General features: G+C 39.9%; 1 protein-coding gene across 4 annotated transcripts in view; it reads right to left on the bottom strand.

The window, feature by feature from the left end:
* The window catches only part of GMEB2 (glucocorticoid modulatory element binding protein 2), a 136,640-nt gene that overhangs the window by 63,192 nt on the left and 59,033 nt on the right, over positions 1-14,415 (bottom strand). For 3 of the 4 annotated variants that reach the window (XM_069243284.1, XM_069243282.1, XM_069243283.1), the window contains 4 exons: positions 13,687-13,775; positions 10,882-11,009; positions 9,206-9,309; positions 4,279-4,436 (listed from right to left, as the gene is read on the bottom strand). In XM_069243284.1, the coding sequence (XP_069099385.1) occupies positions 4,279-4,436; positions 9,206-9,309; positions 10,882-11,009; positions 13,687-13,775 (479 nt within the window). Of the gene's footprint in view, positions 1-4,278; positions 4,437-9,205; positions 9,310-10,881; positions 11,010-13,686; positions 13,777-14,415 lie in introns of those variants that run through there. The other variant, XM_069243285.1, reaches the window with a different exon arrangement.

The raw sequence follows: 14,415 nt of genomic DNA, 5'->3' as shown, positions 1-14,415 counted from the left end.
GGGTGTACCCACTCTCAGGGCTAGTAGCCATTGGCTACTAACCCCCCAGACCTAAACACGCCCTTAAATTTAGTATTTAAGGGCTTCCCTGAACCTAAGAATTTAGATTCCTGAAACTTACCGAAGAAGAAGACTGCTGAGCTCAAAACCCCTGCAGAAGAAGAAAGAAGACACCAACTGCTTTGGCCCCAGTCCTACCGGCCTGTCTCCTGCCTTCTAAAGAAACCTGCTCCAGCGACGCTTTCTCCAGGACCAGCGACCTCTGAATCCTCAGAGGACTGCCCTGCTTCCAAGAGACCAAGAAACTCCAGAGAACAGCGGCCCTGTTCAACAAAGACTGCAACTTTGTATCCAGAGGAGCAGATTTAAAGACCCCTGCAATCCCCGCAAGAAGTGTGAGACTTGCAACACTGCACCCGGCGACCCCGACTCGACTGGTGGAGAAACAACACCTCAGGGAGGACCCTCCGGCGACTCCGAGACTGTGAGTAACCAAAGTTGTCCCCCCTGAGCCCCCACAGCGACGCCTGCAGAGGGAATCCCGCGGCTCCCCCTGACCGCGACTGCCTGACTCTAAAATCCCGACGGCTGGAAAAGACCCTGCACCCGCAGCCCCCAGCACCTGAAGGATCGGAACTTCAGTGCAGAAGTGACCCCCAGGAGGCCCTCTCCCTTGCCCAGGTGGTGGCTACCCCGAGGAGCCCCCCCCTTGCCTGCCTGCACCGCTGAAGAGACCCCTTGGTCTCCCATTGATTTACATTGCGAACCCGACGCTTGTTTGCACACTGCACCCGGCCGCCCCGCGCTGCTGAGGGTGTACTTTCTGTGTGGAATTGTGTCCCCCCCGGTGCCCTACAAAACCCCCCTGGTCTGCCCTCCGAAGACGTGGGTACTTACCTGCTGGCAGACTGGAACCGGGGCACCCCCTTCTCTCCATTGAAGCCTATGCGTTTTGGGCACCACTTTGAACTCTGCACCTGACCGGCCCTGAGCTGCTGGTGTGGTGACTTTGGGGTTGCTCTGAACCCCCAACGGTGGGCTACCTTGGACCCCAATTTGAACCCCATAGGTGGTTTACTTACCTGCAAGAACTAACAATACTTTACCTCCCCCAGGAACTGTGAAAATTGCACTGTGTCCACTTTTAAAACAGCTTATTGTGTTTTATGTAAAAAGTATATATGCTATTGTGATTATTCAAAGTTCCTAAAGTACTTACCTGCAATACCTTTCAAATGAGATATTACATGTAGAATTTGAACCTGTGGTTATTAAAATAAACTCAGAAAAGAGATTTTTCTATAACAAAACCTATTGGCCTGGATTTGTCTCTGAGTGTGTGTTCCTCATTTATTGCCTGTGTGTATGTACAACAAATGCTTAACACTACTCCTTTGATAAGCCTACTGCTCGACCACACTACCACAAAATAGAGCATTAGTATTATCTCTTTTTGCCACTATCTTACCTCTAAGGGGAACCCTTGGACTCTGTGCATACTATTCCTTACTTTGAAATAGTGCATACAGAGCCAACTTCCTACAATAACTTTTTCTGATATTTCCTTATATTCGGGACATAACTCCTTAGGGGAGCTTGGGCAGAGGCACAAGTATGGCAACTTTGTGTAAGAAGCTAAACAGAGAAAATTATTGAATATCATTGAGTTCCCCAACGCACGCTCCCTGGGGTACAGTTAGGAGACAGGAACATAGCCCATGAAAGCATGGAATGCTCAACGGAAGGTGCCTTTGCACATTCGATTGACAGAGGGTACATCATCCTTGATTTCGCTTTAAAAGCAGCCCTGCAGGATGGCAACATTTAGTTATCTTGGCCGTGTACTTTACGATTGTGTTACTGATCCATTTGACCTTGATCCTGTTTCAACTACCTGGTTTAATGCCTGTTGCAGCTGACCTCTTTTTTGATCCTCACGCCTGCTCTTTAGGGGCACAGATTAAAAGTCAAAGGCTTACAACACATTAAGTGGCTTCAACCTAGCAAGGTATTTTTACATTATATTCCTTTACCTGCTTGTGATGCCAAGTCTACATTTGTGTCTTTTTTGCTTACCTTCTGCAGAAGGCGATTTACCCTCACATTGTTAGGCCTTTAAGAATGCACATTTGCTACTTCTATGGATATGCTTTCGTCATTAGAAGCCTGGTTTCCTACTTTAGTTCGGGAGTCAGTCAAAACCCTCCTCTTACCACAGAAAACAATTTGCCTCACTTGTCATCAGAAACATTACGTCTAAGCCTTTTCATGTTGGAGGTTAGAAAATGTAATAGTTTCATTTTTTAAGTAATGATATCTGATGTATGGACATTCTTAAATAAACCATTCTTGCTGGAGTTTCCCTTAAACAATAACATACAATTTGGTGAGACTTTTAAATGCACATATCCAGAAGTCAGGCTTCTATGGTCAACGATTCTGGGTTCATATTAATTATGTATATTGAAATATGTAAAGTGTGCTAATCATCTCCTCCACTAGAGGCCTAAAAATCACCAAAGGACCATGCCTAAGAAGTGGAAGAGCTAGGAAGAGACCACTCTTAAGAACCAAGGATTTGGCTTGAACCTTGATGTTGATGGATTGTGTTTTTCCATCGTGGTGTATTCTACATTGACAATATTCCCATGGACTACCTATACCAGCTATTGGAAAGCATCTGAAGATGGTACACCAAGAGAATTCTTCTTGCTGAATTAAATGGTCACTGACTACCTACTGAAGCTAATGGAAAAGCATATTAAGTGGTATAGACCAATTAGATTCTTTTTGGTAAATTAAAGGGGCCGTGCAAGAAAGGTTAGTTAGATTGATAACACCAAGTTCCTGGCTTCTTAATAGAAGACTAACAGTTTCAGCTGAACATCTTACTATCCGTAGAAGCCAGTGAAAGCCAGTTTCGAAAAGTACTAGAAAAGAACGTGATGAGAGTTTCCCCCAGTTCACACTGTACGTCTAACATCTGAACTGGGAAAGTTTGACAACTTAGAACCTCACCTCCTCTGAAATTTGGAAACACAGACAAGTGAACACTTATGGCATAGAGCTTTGAGAAAGTACTGGTCTGCCCCTTGATGATCTTCAAGTATTCCGGTGTTGCTTTTCAACACTCAAGCAATAAAATAACTTATTAAAATCTAGACAGCAAAAAAAAGTCTCTATGATGTATTGATCGAATGAGATTAGATAACTTTGTTCACAGAAATGTATGCTGTAAGGTTTCATTTTTGGTGGCTCGTGATAGCAACAAAAATATAAATGCATAATTAAAAAATGTATATGTTTTTTAATGCTTTCCCTTTTATACTGAAAGAATGAAGTGTGTCCACGTGGCAAGGGAAATGAAAGGAAATTATGGTAAAGGTAATTTCACAAAAATCAATGCAAATGGGTTTTTTAAAGCATTGATTAGAACATTATGTTTGATGCCAGATAGCAGACCAAATTGATTTTCCTATTTATTTTATGAGCACAGACGTAAAACTCTAAAAAGAATTTACATGTGAAAACAATCCAAGCGAAAAATACTGAATACTCACGGACGGTGGGTTTGATGAATGCATGAGGAAAATAGCCAAAGACACTGAAAAAACACGACTGTGCAACTATGGCGTTTTTATAATATGATTTTGTCGCACTCACTGCACAAACCATCTTCTTTGGCATACTTTTTTTCAGATTTTATTGGAAAAAAATTGGTTTTTAGCTTGGACGCTCCAAAAGTTTAAAATTGCAACACACGGAGTGCAATTCCTGACTAGACACTTTGCAAAAGGTCACATCCAGAAGCTGACTGCTGTAACCAGACATTTTTTGTGGTGTCAACGTTGCTTTGAACGCCTCCATTTGATGGACTTACATACTTGTATGTAATTCAACCAGCCAAAGTGGATAGAATGAACTCTTTCTTTGTCAATATTGTTTTTCCCCATTAACACAGGGTCATGCTCACATCACAGACACTGTTTTGAAAGATGAAGCTAATGCAACAAGGTAGTCAGACTTGGGAATAATCACAAACCCTCACACAAAATAATCACAAAAATCTCTTTTTAAGGTCTTGCGCATTGATTTCTGAAGTACCACCTAATGACGCATAAATGTTATAAATATGAAATTTACTAGGCTATTCTTTAGAGCTGTTTTTAAAGGAAACTGGTACAATGTCCTATTGCTTGCTGGATACTATAGTAAACCCTGCTGCCTAATTTGGTCCTTTGCTACAACATAATACCAGTGGTCTTGAGCATAACACACCTTCAGTGGAGACAGGAGTGATAGGGATATACTCTGTAGAAGACTGGCTGCTCAGAGAGACGCGGGCCGCAGATAGGTCGATCTTGGTACTACGGCATGTGTTGGAGCACACCTTGGAATGTTGGTAGAAGTCCAGATCCCCAGAATCCATGATCTTCCTGAAAGAGAAAGGAAAAAGCATTAGTGTGTGAGACAACAGCATATATATAATAAGTGAAAACTAATAATACCGTTTTCCTCTGCATGGACATTACAATAAAGGTTTTCAAAGAAGAAAACCCCAAGATCATCCATTCAAACAGTGCTGCAAGGCCACAGTACAAGAAAGCAAAAAAGGTGCACACTCTCAGGTGCACCCCTCCACCAAGATCTCTTACAAGTAGCACTGCATGTCTCAACAATGGTCTTTTCAGACCTTTGCAAAAGTCTCTTCGGATGCAGCTTTTCAGTCTTTGAAGAAGTACCTCAGATGAAGCAACCAACTGAACATACTTGTAAAGGACCCTCAAAAAAGCACTGCATATTTCTGCAGTAAAACCCTCAAAATCTTTACTGTAGACACCTGTGACAGTTTGTCAGAAGGAAAACGGCATGCACTCTTGGATGCCTTTCATCCACAGTATTGAAGGCTCCAGTAATGTGTAAACTCAGCACTGTAAACAAATGCAGTGGTTTAGTAGATGCCATCAAAAGGCATATGCACATCAGCCACAGCAAGAGAGACTGCTGAGAAATGCATTAGATACAGCATTACTGGAGTTTGATGGGCAACCCCTTTTCTGGCCAGTAGTGCTACATTTTTCTTTTTTTAATCTTCAACAAGTCCCTGTCCCCATAGTGAACGACAAAGGGATGCTCAGAAACAGACATCTTGGAGGCAGGCTCATCTTAAGGATTTTGGGAGCCCTGGGCCAAATGTATTTTGGGGGCCATGTTCGGAACAGCTTGAATTTATGATTCAATTTCAGCTCCTTCGTGCCCTCCTTGGCTAGGTTACTGACAGTGCACAGACACATTCTACAAGTTCTAAATGTGTTTGCATCTAATATTGCTAATGACGTGCATTTCCAATACCACAACACAGCAGCTGTGCACTTATCCACTGCAAATAATCTATACGAGACCCTCCCATTTCTCATGTGAGGTCCTGTTTTGATCTACAAGTTTTTTATGGATGTTGCATAAAAAAATAAACACACATTTCTCTGCAAAATATCTGTTATAGACTCACACGCCATTCACATTTAAAATAAATGAAAGGAAAACAGTATTTAAAACAATCTGTTAAAGAATTATTCAAGGTCATCAGGGCAAAACTCTGCATAACAGAGCCGGGTCTATCAGAGTGCCACCCTGAAAGGCTAGGGCCCTGGGTCAGAGCCCAATTTGCCCATGCCTCAAAACGTTTCTGCTTACAGGAAGAAATCAATCACACCCCACTGATCCCCAAAAGAGAAATTCTGAAACTAAATTTACAGTAGTGGGGAATGCCACTTATCTTTGATCCAGCCTGACAGGAATATCATAATTGTCTAAGCAACAAAAAGCTGAATGCCAACTAGTCAGTGGGCTAGGGAAACAACTTTCTTGAAATATTTCTCTACAACACTGTGGTGAACAGTGAAACCTGGTTTGATCTCTTTAGTAATTGTGAAAATAACTTAAAAGTTAATTTAATGAGATTTTTCATCTTTATGAATTTCAATTATACCTACACTACCAAAGTTTTTCATAAGAACCCCTCTATGTAACATTTGTGTTTAAAATTAATCTTGTTTTTACTTGTACCATAAAAACAGTCAATAGTGTGGTTTTGAGCAAAAAAAAATGAAGGTGTCCCGGTACTTTGGCAGTTGTTGCAGTCACCAAACATTTTATAAGATCAAATATGGCTCATGTCTGCAGGAAGTATTAATGGTCATAGATGAAAATGGAAAGGTCACTATCTTTTTAATACAACCAGAATGTCTCAGGGTCTCAATGTCTTGCTAGGTTGCAATACGTTTTTTGAAGATACCACTTGAAGCACCTTCTGAGGTATCAAAGTCACAACAAAATACTTATGTTTTAAAGCTTAGTATAGTTTTGTTTTTAACGAAAACACTGACTTTAGTGTCAAAAGGTACCATCCAGTGTAGTGAAAAGGCAGTCCTGCATCTCCAACAATCGGCATAAATAAGCATTCTAGAACGTTGTTTTGCTTGATGGTGCCAGCTGGGGTTTTGAGATGTATTGAATCATATCTCTTAATGGATGGTCCTTTTAAGATTTAGGGGAGGATTGGCATTTGGTAGATGCAGGACATCTTCCATAAAGTGGCAAATGTCCCTACCATCCTGTTTAGAATGCATGTACCTCTATGCACTCTTAAAAGGCGGATGGAATACCTGCAGCTTTTCAGCAAATGTCTGGTATCTACCAAACTCTAAATCAGGTGTTTTGTATTTATTGGCCCTTGAAAAGTATTTTCTTCCTAGTTCTAATTGTAAAGAGCACTTAATAGCTTTTCTGAAAATCTGCAGAATCTGTGGTATTCTTCTTTAAGAGAAATGTCAGAATTTTCTTGCATAAATTACTGTGTGGCCAGAACATCTGTTGGAATAATGATGGAGAATTTTCTTCAATGGATGAAAAAGGAAAATCAGAGTAGTAATCTAGGTTCTTGAGCTTTTAATTACAAACTTGATTTTATTGAGAACTTTAGTGGAGATTATGAACCTGCAACATTCCTTTCACCCTCGGACACCAAATTTAAACCAAGGTGAATATCTTTTACTACTTTACTTATCATCTTGTATTACCCTGGGCAATCTGGAAGTCCCGAGAATTTGGAGCCCTTTCAGGAATGGAATTTTATAGGGGTTCAGATGAATGGAAACAGCTGACTTATTGAAAAACATTTAACATTGTGCAGGGCAGTCAGCTGAAGTCCAAAACCTGTCAATCTGATACAATTCATTGATATCAGAAAGCAAGTAGGAAATTAGTTCACAGGGAAGATTTCATGGACTGTCCTTAAAATGTTTGTATCGCACCATATTTCAGTCAATAAATGATTGTTTATTTTGAGCAAAGGACTCATTAAACATTAATTACAAAATAACACAGTACATCCTCCCCAAAGTAAAATGCAGAATATATTCATGATTTACATATGGCACCATTGCATTTGCTAAAATGAAAAGAGTCCATCTTTTGCAATTAAGGTACCTTCGCTACTTGATCTTCCCTTTTACTATTACCACTGACAACCTCACGTAACTCAAGTACACTCTTTTTAATCGTTCACCACTGAGCTAAATTTGGCTGTTAAATGATTTGAGTGGACAGTGCACCGTACATTTGCTGATCAGATTAGTCAAGGGCTTAAGGATTTTGGACAAATGTGTATCCTCGTCTGCAAAAATATAAAAGAATTTTGAGTTTCTGAAGAACTTCACAAAGTTTTGTGTGAAGAACACTATCAATTGATTACTTTAAGTAAAAAAATTCTATGTGTATTGTGACTGTTCCTAACTGAACATATTTGCAAATTAGAACATTTTCTTTCAATGTGTGGTCAATGTGCTAACTGTGTGCCGAAAACCAAACTAGAAAGGACACTGTGGTCTATAATACAGCCATGAAGATGCTTTAAAAGCATCTGCCAATCACCTGAGAAGAGTCAATTAGGATGATAGGGCAACAGATTTCAGGAGAAGAATGCATTAATTTGTTTTATATATGGATACCTGTTCTGCACATAGCGATGATGCTTGTGTTTTTGGGCCTGGTAAAACAGTGTTTGTTGATGGCAAAAGATAAGAACCCCACATATCAACATTAGATCATTTGAAATCAGAAGGCATTTTGTTGATGCCTTGGACTTTGTCTGCTTTATGACTTTTTAATGAACTTTAATATAATTAATCTATTGTTATCAGAACTACATCAGTAGCCTCAGGGAAGCCTGACAGACATTAAGCTCAGTTTTATTTCTCCTCTTCAACATATCAAAAGGGGAGAATGAAAAGTAGAGAAACAAGAGAACCAAAGATCACCAGTTTCACATTTCAGGGTGATGGATGTAATGCTTGGTCCCATGAAATACAGTTTGGCAAGATGTTATATATAACGAGGGTAATAGAGTCTAACAATATTCCTCAGTTATTGATTTCCCATTCATTTTGGATCATGGACAATGTCATCTACAAGAATTTCTAGCCATCTGGATTTCCTCTGTAGAAATACTACATTGTGCTTTGTGTGATTTGATAACAATTGTTTGGGCTGGAGAGGATATTTATAGAACCAACAATAGGCTGTTTAATTTCTAAACTTTCTTCAAAAGTTAGCTTGTAAGAAACACCTTATAATTTTAGCAATTTTATTATGGATATAGAGTAATCCTCCTTCATTAATGTTAATAGAATCCTCCAACAGCAGCAACAAATGGACTGTTTTGGAAGCAAAATACATAGGTTGGCATTTTTTACCTAATCATGCTCCTCCTGGATGCAGACAATTTGTTTTGGGTCAAAAGCTTTGGTCTCTGTGCAGCTGATATGGCAGCAAAAGGTATGGACAGGTAGTTATAACATATCCTCCACTAGGAATGTGAGTACTTGCATTAGTGACAATTTCAACTTTTACCCTATGAAGCTGAAGGACTGGCCCTGGGTCCAGCAATAGACATGTTTGGGTGCTGGTTATGCGGATAGCTCGGCAACATACATTTGAAGAACACAATATTTATGAGGAAAGTGTTAATCGTGTCTAGCTAAATGAAACCAGCAGTTTTTTCTTCCATGATCCACATGAGGAAAGAGCGTTTCATCAAATTTCTCAACAAAATAGCATGTGATGGATGGAGAGAGAGAAAAAGCAAAAAAGAGAGGGAGAGAGATAATAAGAGTGTAAGGGAAAGCATAAGTGCAAAGCAACAAACCTGAGCATCACCCCATTCATTCGAATAGCTCTCTTCCAGTCCTTTAGAGTGGACTTGCCAGCTATATGGACAAATTCTTTGGGACTGATTAGATGATCATTGTACTGAAAAGCAAAGGAACAGTGGGTTTAAAAATTAATCATCTGTAATAAACAGTGTAAAAAATCTAATAGTACCAAACGGTGCCACCCTCCTCCTAAACAATACACAGCAGCAGATTTAAACTATACATTTTTATTCATCTCTATTCTCCAAAACTCGTCCCAAAGAAAGCTCTTTAGCTGAATCAGTTAACCTTCCTTAAAAATGGCCATAAACCCCACTCCAGACAAGCCAGTCCTATAGACCACCCTTCCACGCTGTACATCACTTCTGTATCTTTCAAATTCAAACTTTTACACTCTTTAGACTATTCCAAAATGCACAATTTACCCTCCAGTCCCTTGTAATTCTCTGAATAAAAACCCTTCTGCCCTATACTACTATCACAATCTCTGAAGTTAAAACATCCACTCCACACCCTCTTTAAAAGATAGACTTTCAGCTCCTGAAACCTACAACCATTAACAAAGATAGCACTGTCAACTCGCCACTACAAACTTCCAGTAACAGCCTTTCTATTCCACTACCATAAACACACCAGAATAGGCTGATTCACACTCATGGTTCTACGGTCATCCTCTCAGACTCTTTTCAAAATGTGCCCTTCTTCAAGTGGACCATTCTAACACATGTCAGCAAACTATTACCAAAGGGATAGCTTCTACTAAATGCCAAAGCAACATCTTATGGCAGTCTTTCACTAGCAGACCCCAGAGTGGACTCTTTCATCCCAAGCATGCATTCTTGCTAAAGACATCCATTCTAATTGTCCACTTGCAAACATTTTTGACATGCTTTGCTAACTGATACTTTTTGCCCAACAGTATTTTTTAATCTTGCTAAAAACAGCTCTTCCATTTAGCACCACTGCAATGGCATTCGAGGGAACTCCTTCTTTAACCTATTGAAAGCTCTTTCAGGAAGAGCTATTTCATTCAACCCACCTCCAAATCTCTTCTTAGAGGTGACCATTCCAACACCACCACCTAAAACTCTTCCTCAGTAGAGCCTTATGCCTATCCTTGTACTTAAATGTTATATAAACTTTATATAAAATATCACAATCACTTCAGAAAGACAACATTCAAACCTACACTATGGCAGCCTCCTACAAAAGATAGACCTTCAATCTGATGCTCATGCAAACTCAACCTAAAGACAACCCTCAAACTGATAGTTTCAAAACGTTGTACCAAATGCTGATCCTCCAACCCACCCAGCACAGAAGCCCCTTTCTTCCAACAGTCTTTTCATTACATAGACACTTGCCAAATATAGGGGGTTATTCTAACTTTGGAGGAGGTGTTAATCCGTCCCAAAAGTGACGGAAAAGTGACGGATTTACCACCAGCCGTATTACGAGTCCATTATATCCTATGGAACTTGTAATACGGCTGGTGGTATATCCGTCACTTTACCGTCACTTTTGGGACGGATTAACACTCCTCCAAAGTTAGAATAACCCGCATAGTCTTACTATTATAAACAACTGAATATGTTTCCTACAATAGCCCCTTCAAAGCCACACCGCACTGCAATATATCTTTTCCTTGAAAACGGCCCTTCTTTCTCACCTGCACACACTTCACATTGATTCCAGGACACACAAACTTGCTCCAAATCAAGTTTGCCTTGCTATCTCCACAAGTGATAGCGTAAGCAAGCTCTGCTTCCACGGTCTCCTCGTCCTCTTCCATCTTCACTTCTCAGTGAACGTGCAGACAAGATGAAAGAGTAGACAAGATACAAAGAAAACAGTCAAGTTTTGCAATACCTTATCCTTTATAAAAAAACTTAATCCTGAACAATTCAAATCTGTATTATAATTATGGGAAATGTTCGCTCCGGAATCGAGAGCCATGAGGCATTCATTACAGGTGGATAAAAAGTTGACAGGTCTTTGCTTATGAAACCTGCCACATGTACCCAGTGGGATTACAAAAGCCTCATTAACTTTGGGACACATTACGTGTTGGGCCACTTGATTGCTTACAATTACAAAACTGAATGAGCTACCTGGCTGACATGTGTGCATGCTATAACGCTCTCATTGACCTACATCACACGATGCCAGCTGAAGTGAGAAGCGTGTCTCAGTGTTACATTTCTTATAACAGATGGCAGATTATAGAGTGCACTCTCTCAATTTCCCCAATGAGAGACTGCACTTGGAAAAGGTTGCAAGTTCACCTTATCACCAAGTCCTACAGTATGAGGCATAATGTGAAAGCTTGTTTGACCAGTTTGTTTTTCAGAAGTCTTCTGAATAGCAGCTGATTAAGTTGTGCCATGAAGGATGTGCTGGGTGTGCCTGATCCCAGGACCTTTAACTCAGAACGACCAGAGCCAGTCCGTCTGCTGCTTTTTTCTTCAGCGAAGCTAGCATAACTATCAAGCATTGCATCTTACACAGGCACTAAACTCATGCAGTACATTTTCCAGTCAACTGAAAGCAATTTATTTGCAATGTGTGACTTGCTACACGAAGTCCCCTTTTTCCCCACCATGATTCTCAAGAAAAAGTAATGTCTTATTTGTAAAGGGAATCAGTCTCTCAATGTCCATGTAATTTACCTTCATTTTTTTGTGTAGAGTCCATTCACAATTAAAGGGCTCACAAACAACATTTATCTAAACAGAATAGAAATGATGTCAAGCAATAGCTCTTTCTCACACAAACCAGTCGAGGAAGAGGGCCAACACTGAATCATCTTTAGAAGTTAAAGGGTAGTTTGGAATTACTGAACTGGCACTGGGGCACAAGCAGCCCAATGGTCTTCCATTGAGAAGGGCAAGTTGAGAGAGCAGAAGGACAATTTTATGACAACCTCATTAGTTTCTCCCTTGAAATCAGTAAATATTTTAATTTTGGTTTTTGAAAGTATGATTTTCTCCTTTGAACAAAGGTGAAACAAGCAGATTCCACAAGAGGAGCTGATGAGGGGGAAACAGGAGATTATGGATAAGAATTTGGGGCCACATGCATAAAACCTTTTTACAGATTCAAAAACTCATATTCGGAGTTTGTGTCAGCATAAATGATTGTTTAATGTGCAGCTCCCATTTTAGGGGTCAGTAAACTCTTACGGACTCCTAAAATGGGAATGTGACTCCTCCTCCCCCTCATACAGAATCAGTATTTAGAAAGGGCGTGTTGTAGGCTTCCCTCACCCGTACCGAATCAGTAAGGGATGTATCCATGTTTTGCAACCAAAATCCTGTCGTAAAACATTGAAAATTTACTGACTCCCATATTGAGCTGGTTTGCCAATCACAAAATGGAATGTAAAAGTAAAAAGGTGTTTGGGGAGTATGCAGTGGTTCAAGGGACCCACTGACAAATCTCAAGCAAACTTTAAGAAATTAAAGTTTTCTTTTCAAATACAGCACTGTTTTCTTTAAGGAAAACAGTCTACATAAAAATAAAAAAAAGTTTACTTTATTAAAAGGAGATCACAGACATGGAGCTCTGCTGAGCCCAGAAGGCCACCATCTCTGTGATGGCCACCAGTTGAATTGAGTCGCAATTCACAACCTACCTCATATTCATGAGGTAGGTCGGATTATGGCACACTCCAATTTCTAATTTTATACATAAACTTTTTTTTAAGGTACAACCTACTACTCAACTTAAAATGAATGTGGTAAAATGTATTTTGATTCCCATACAATTCACAAGTGGCTTTCACAAAAAATTAACTCACCAGAATGTTCCAAGTTAGTAAAACCAGAATGGACAGTATCCATTGCATGCTAGTAGCATTATACGTATAAAGTAACACACATTTAGATTTATCTTTGCTGCTCTCTGTGCCAAGGATGTTTATCCATTTAATTTATCTCACTCTCCAATTTCAGTAATCCCTTCCACTAACATTTTCCTATATTTTCTTAATTAGACCTCATCATCCCAACAGTCTTGTTCTCATGCAAAGGAGAGCTTCAATTGAAAGGGGTGGAATAGTCTATAACAGAAAAAGCATTTCATGGCAGGACATTTCTTCTGTTACGTCTGACAGGAGAATGAGGTTGGCCAAGCCAAATGTACTCTCAGAGGCACTGACATGACATCTCAGATGTCAGGCACTGCTACAGTCAAACCACTGAAAGATCTACCTCTGATTTGCGGGCTTTTTGCAGATAGGGCATGAGGACTAGGAAAGTTCAATGGGATCAACTTTCCTCTCCACAGCCTTCTGTCAATTTGGTTACCAAGTGTGGCTAATGAAATGGAGAAGGACCTGTCACGGTTTGTGTCTTGATCTATATGGGTGACAGATAATATATCTTTCAGAATTAAAAACAGAATGTAAAGTCCAACACTGAGATTAGCGAGATTTGCAAAGTGTAAACAGGAGAGGCAAACTCCTCATCCCTACCTAAAACAGCTTCTTTCAGTTGTGTTGAAGCGCTGTAGTCCGTGGCATCAGCTGCGTTTTCAGATTCCAGACTCTCTTCCAGTAGACTTCTGCACGACAAACAAAGTGGCACTGGTTAAGAATTGCAGGAGACAAAACAGAGCCCGGCTTTGTTGTGGTGTGTAGACAGAATAGTCCTGGTCAACAATTGCTGCCATGAAAATCTTGCAACATGCAAGGTAGGCTATTACTGGAAAAAGTAAGACATTGAAAATAGCAGCTTGAGAGTTAACTCCTATCACTAGATAGAAATGTATTTCGAATTTTTTTTATTTAGAATTTATGATTTTGTTACACGAAGGGGTATACTGCCGATTGACAGAGCGTCAGTAAAAGAAATAAAGGCAACTCACTCTCTACCTTCAATACCAGAGACCCGTAACGCCAATCTAAATTGTAGCCTGAAAGAAGGTAGCATACTACTTAACTAAATAAAAAATATTTTGTAACATACACAAAAAGGCTCACTTATGCCTGTTTTTGCTAAAAGCCATCTGGTTGAAGTCGAAATTACAGTTTTTATGCAAGCTACTCTCATGTCCAGGTCTTTAGGGACTTGACTGTATGTTCAAAATAGACAAGCAATAAAGTAGGAACAAACAGAAGTTAAGAGGTGTAGGAGGGCATGGAGACGTTGGGTTCATTGATTGACTGATGTATTTTTATCTCACCAGGTGTGCTTTGTTCCTT

Source organism: Pleurodeles waltl, chromosome 7, assembly GCF_031143425.1.
Source record: "Pleurodeles waltl isolate 20211129_DDA chromosome 7, aPleWal1.hap1.20221129, whole genome shotgun sequence".
Taxonomy (NCBI): Eukaryota; Metazoa; Chordata; class Amphibia; order Caudata; family Salamandridae; genus Pleurodeles; species Pleurodeles waltl.
Note: the sequence above shows the minus strand (reverse complement) of the source record. Positions and strands in the feature narration are given on the sequence as shown.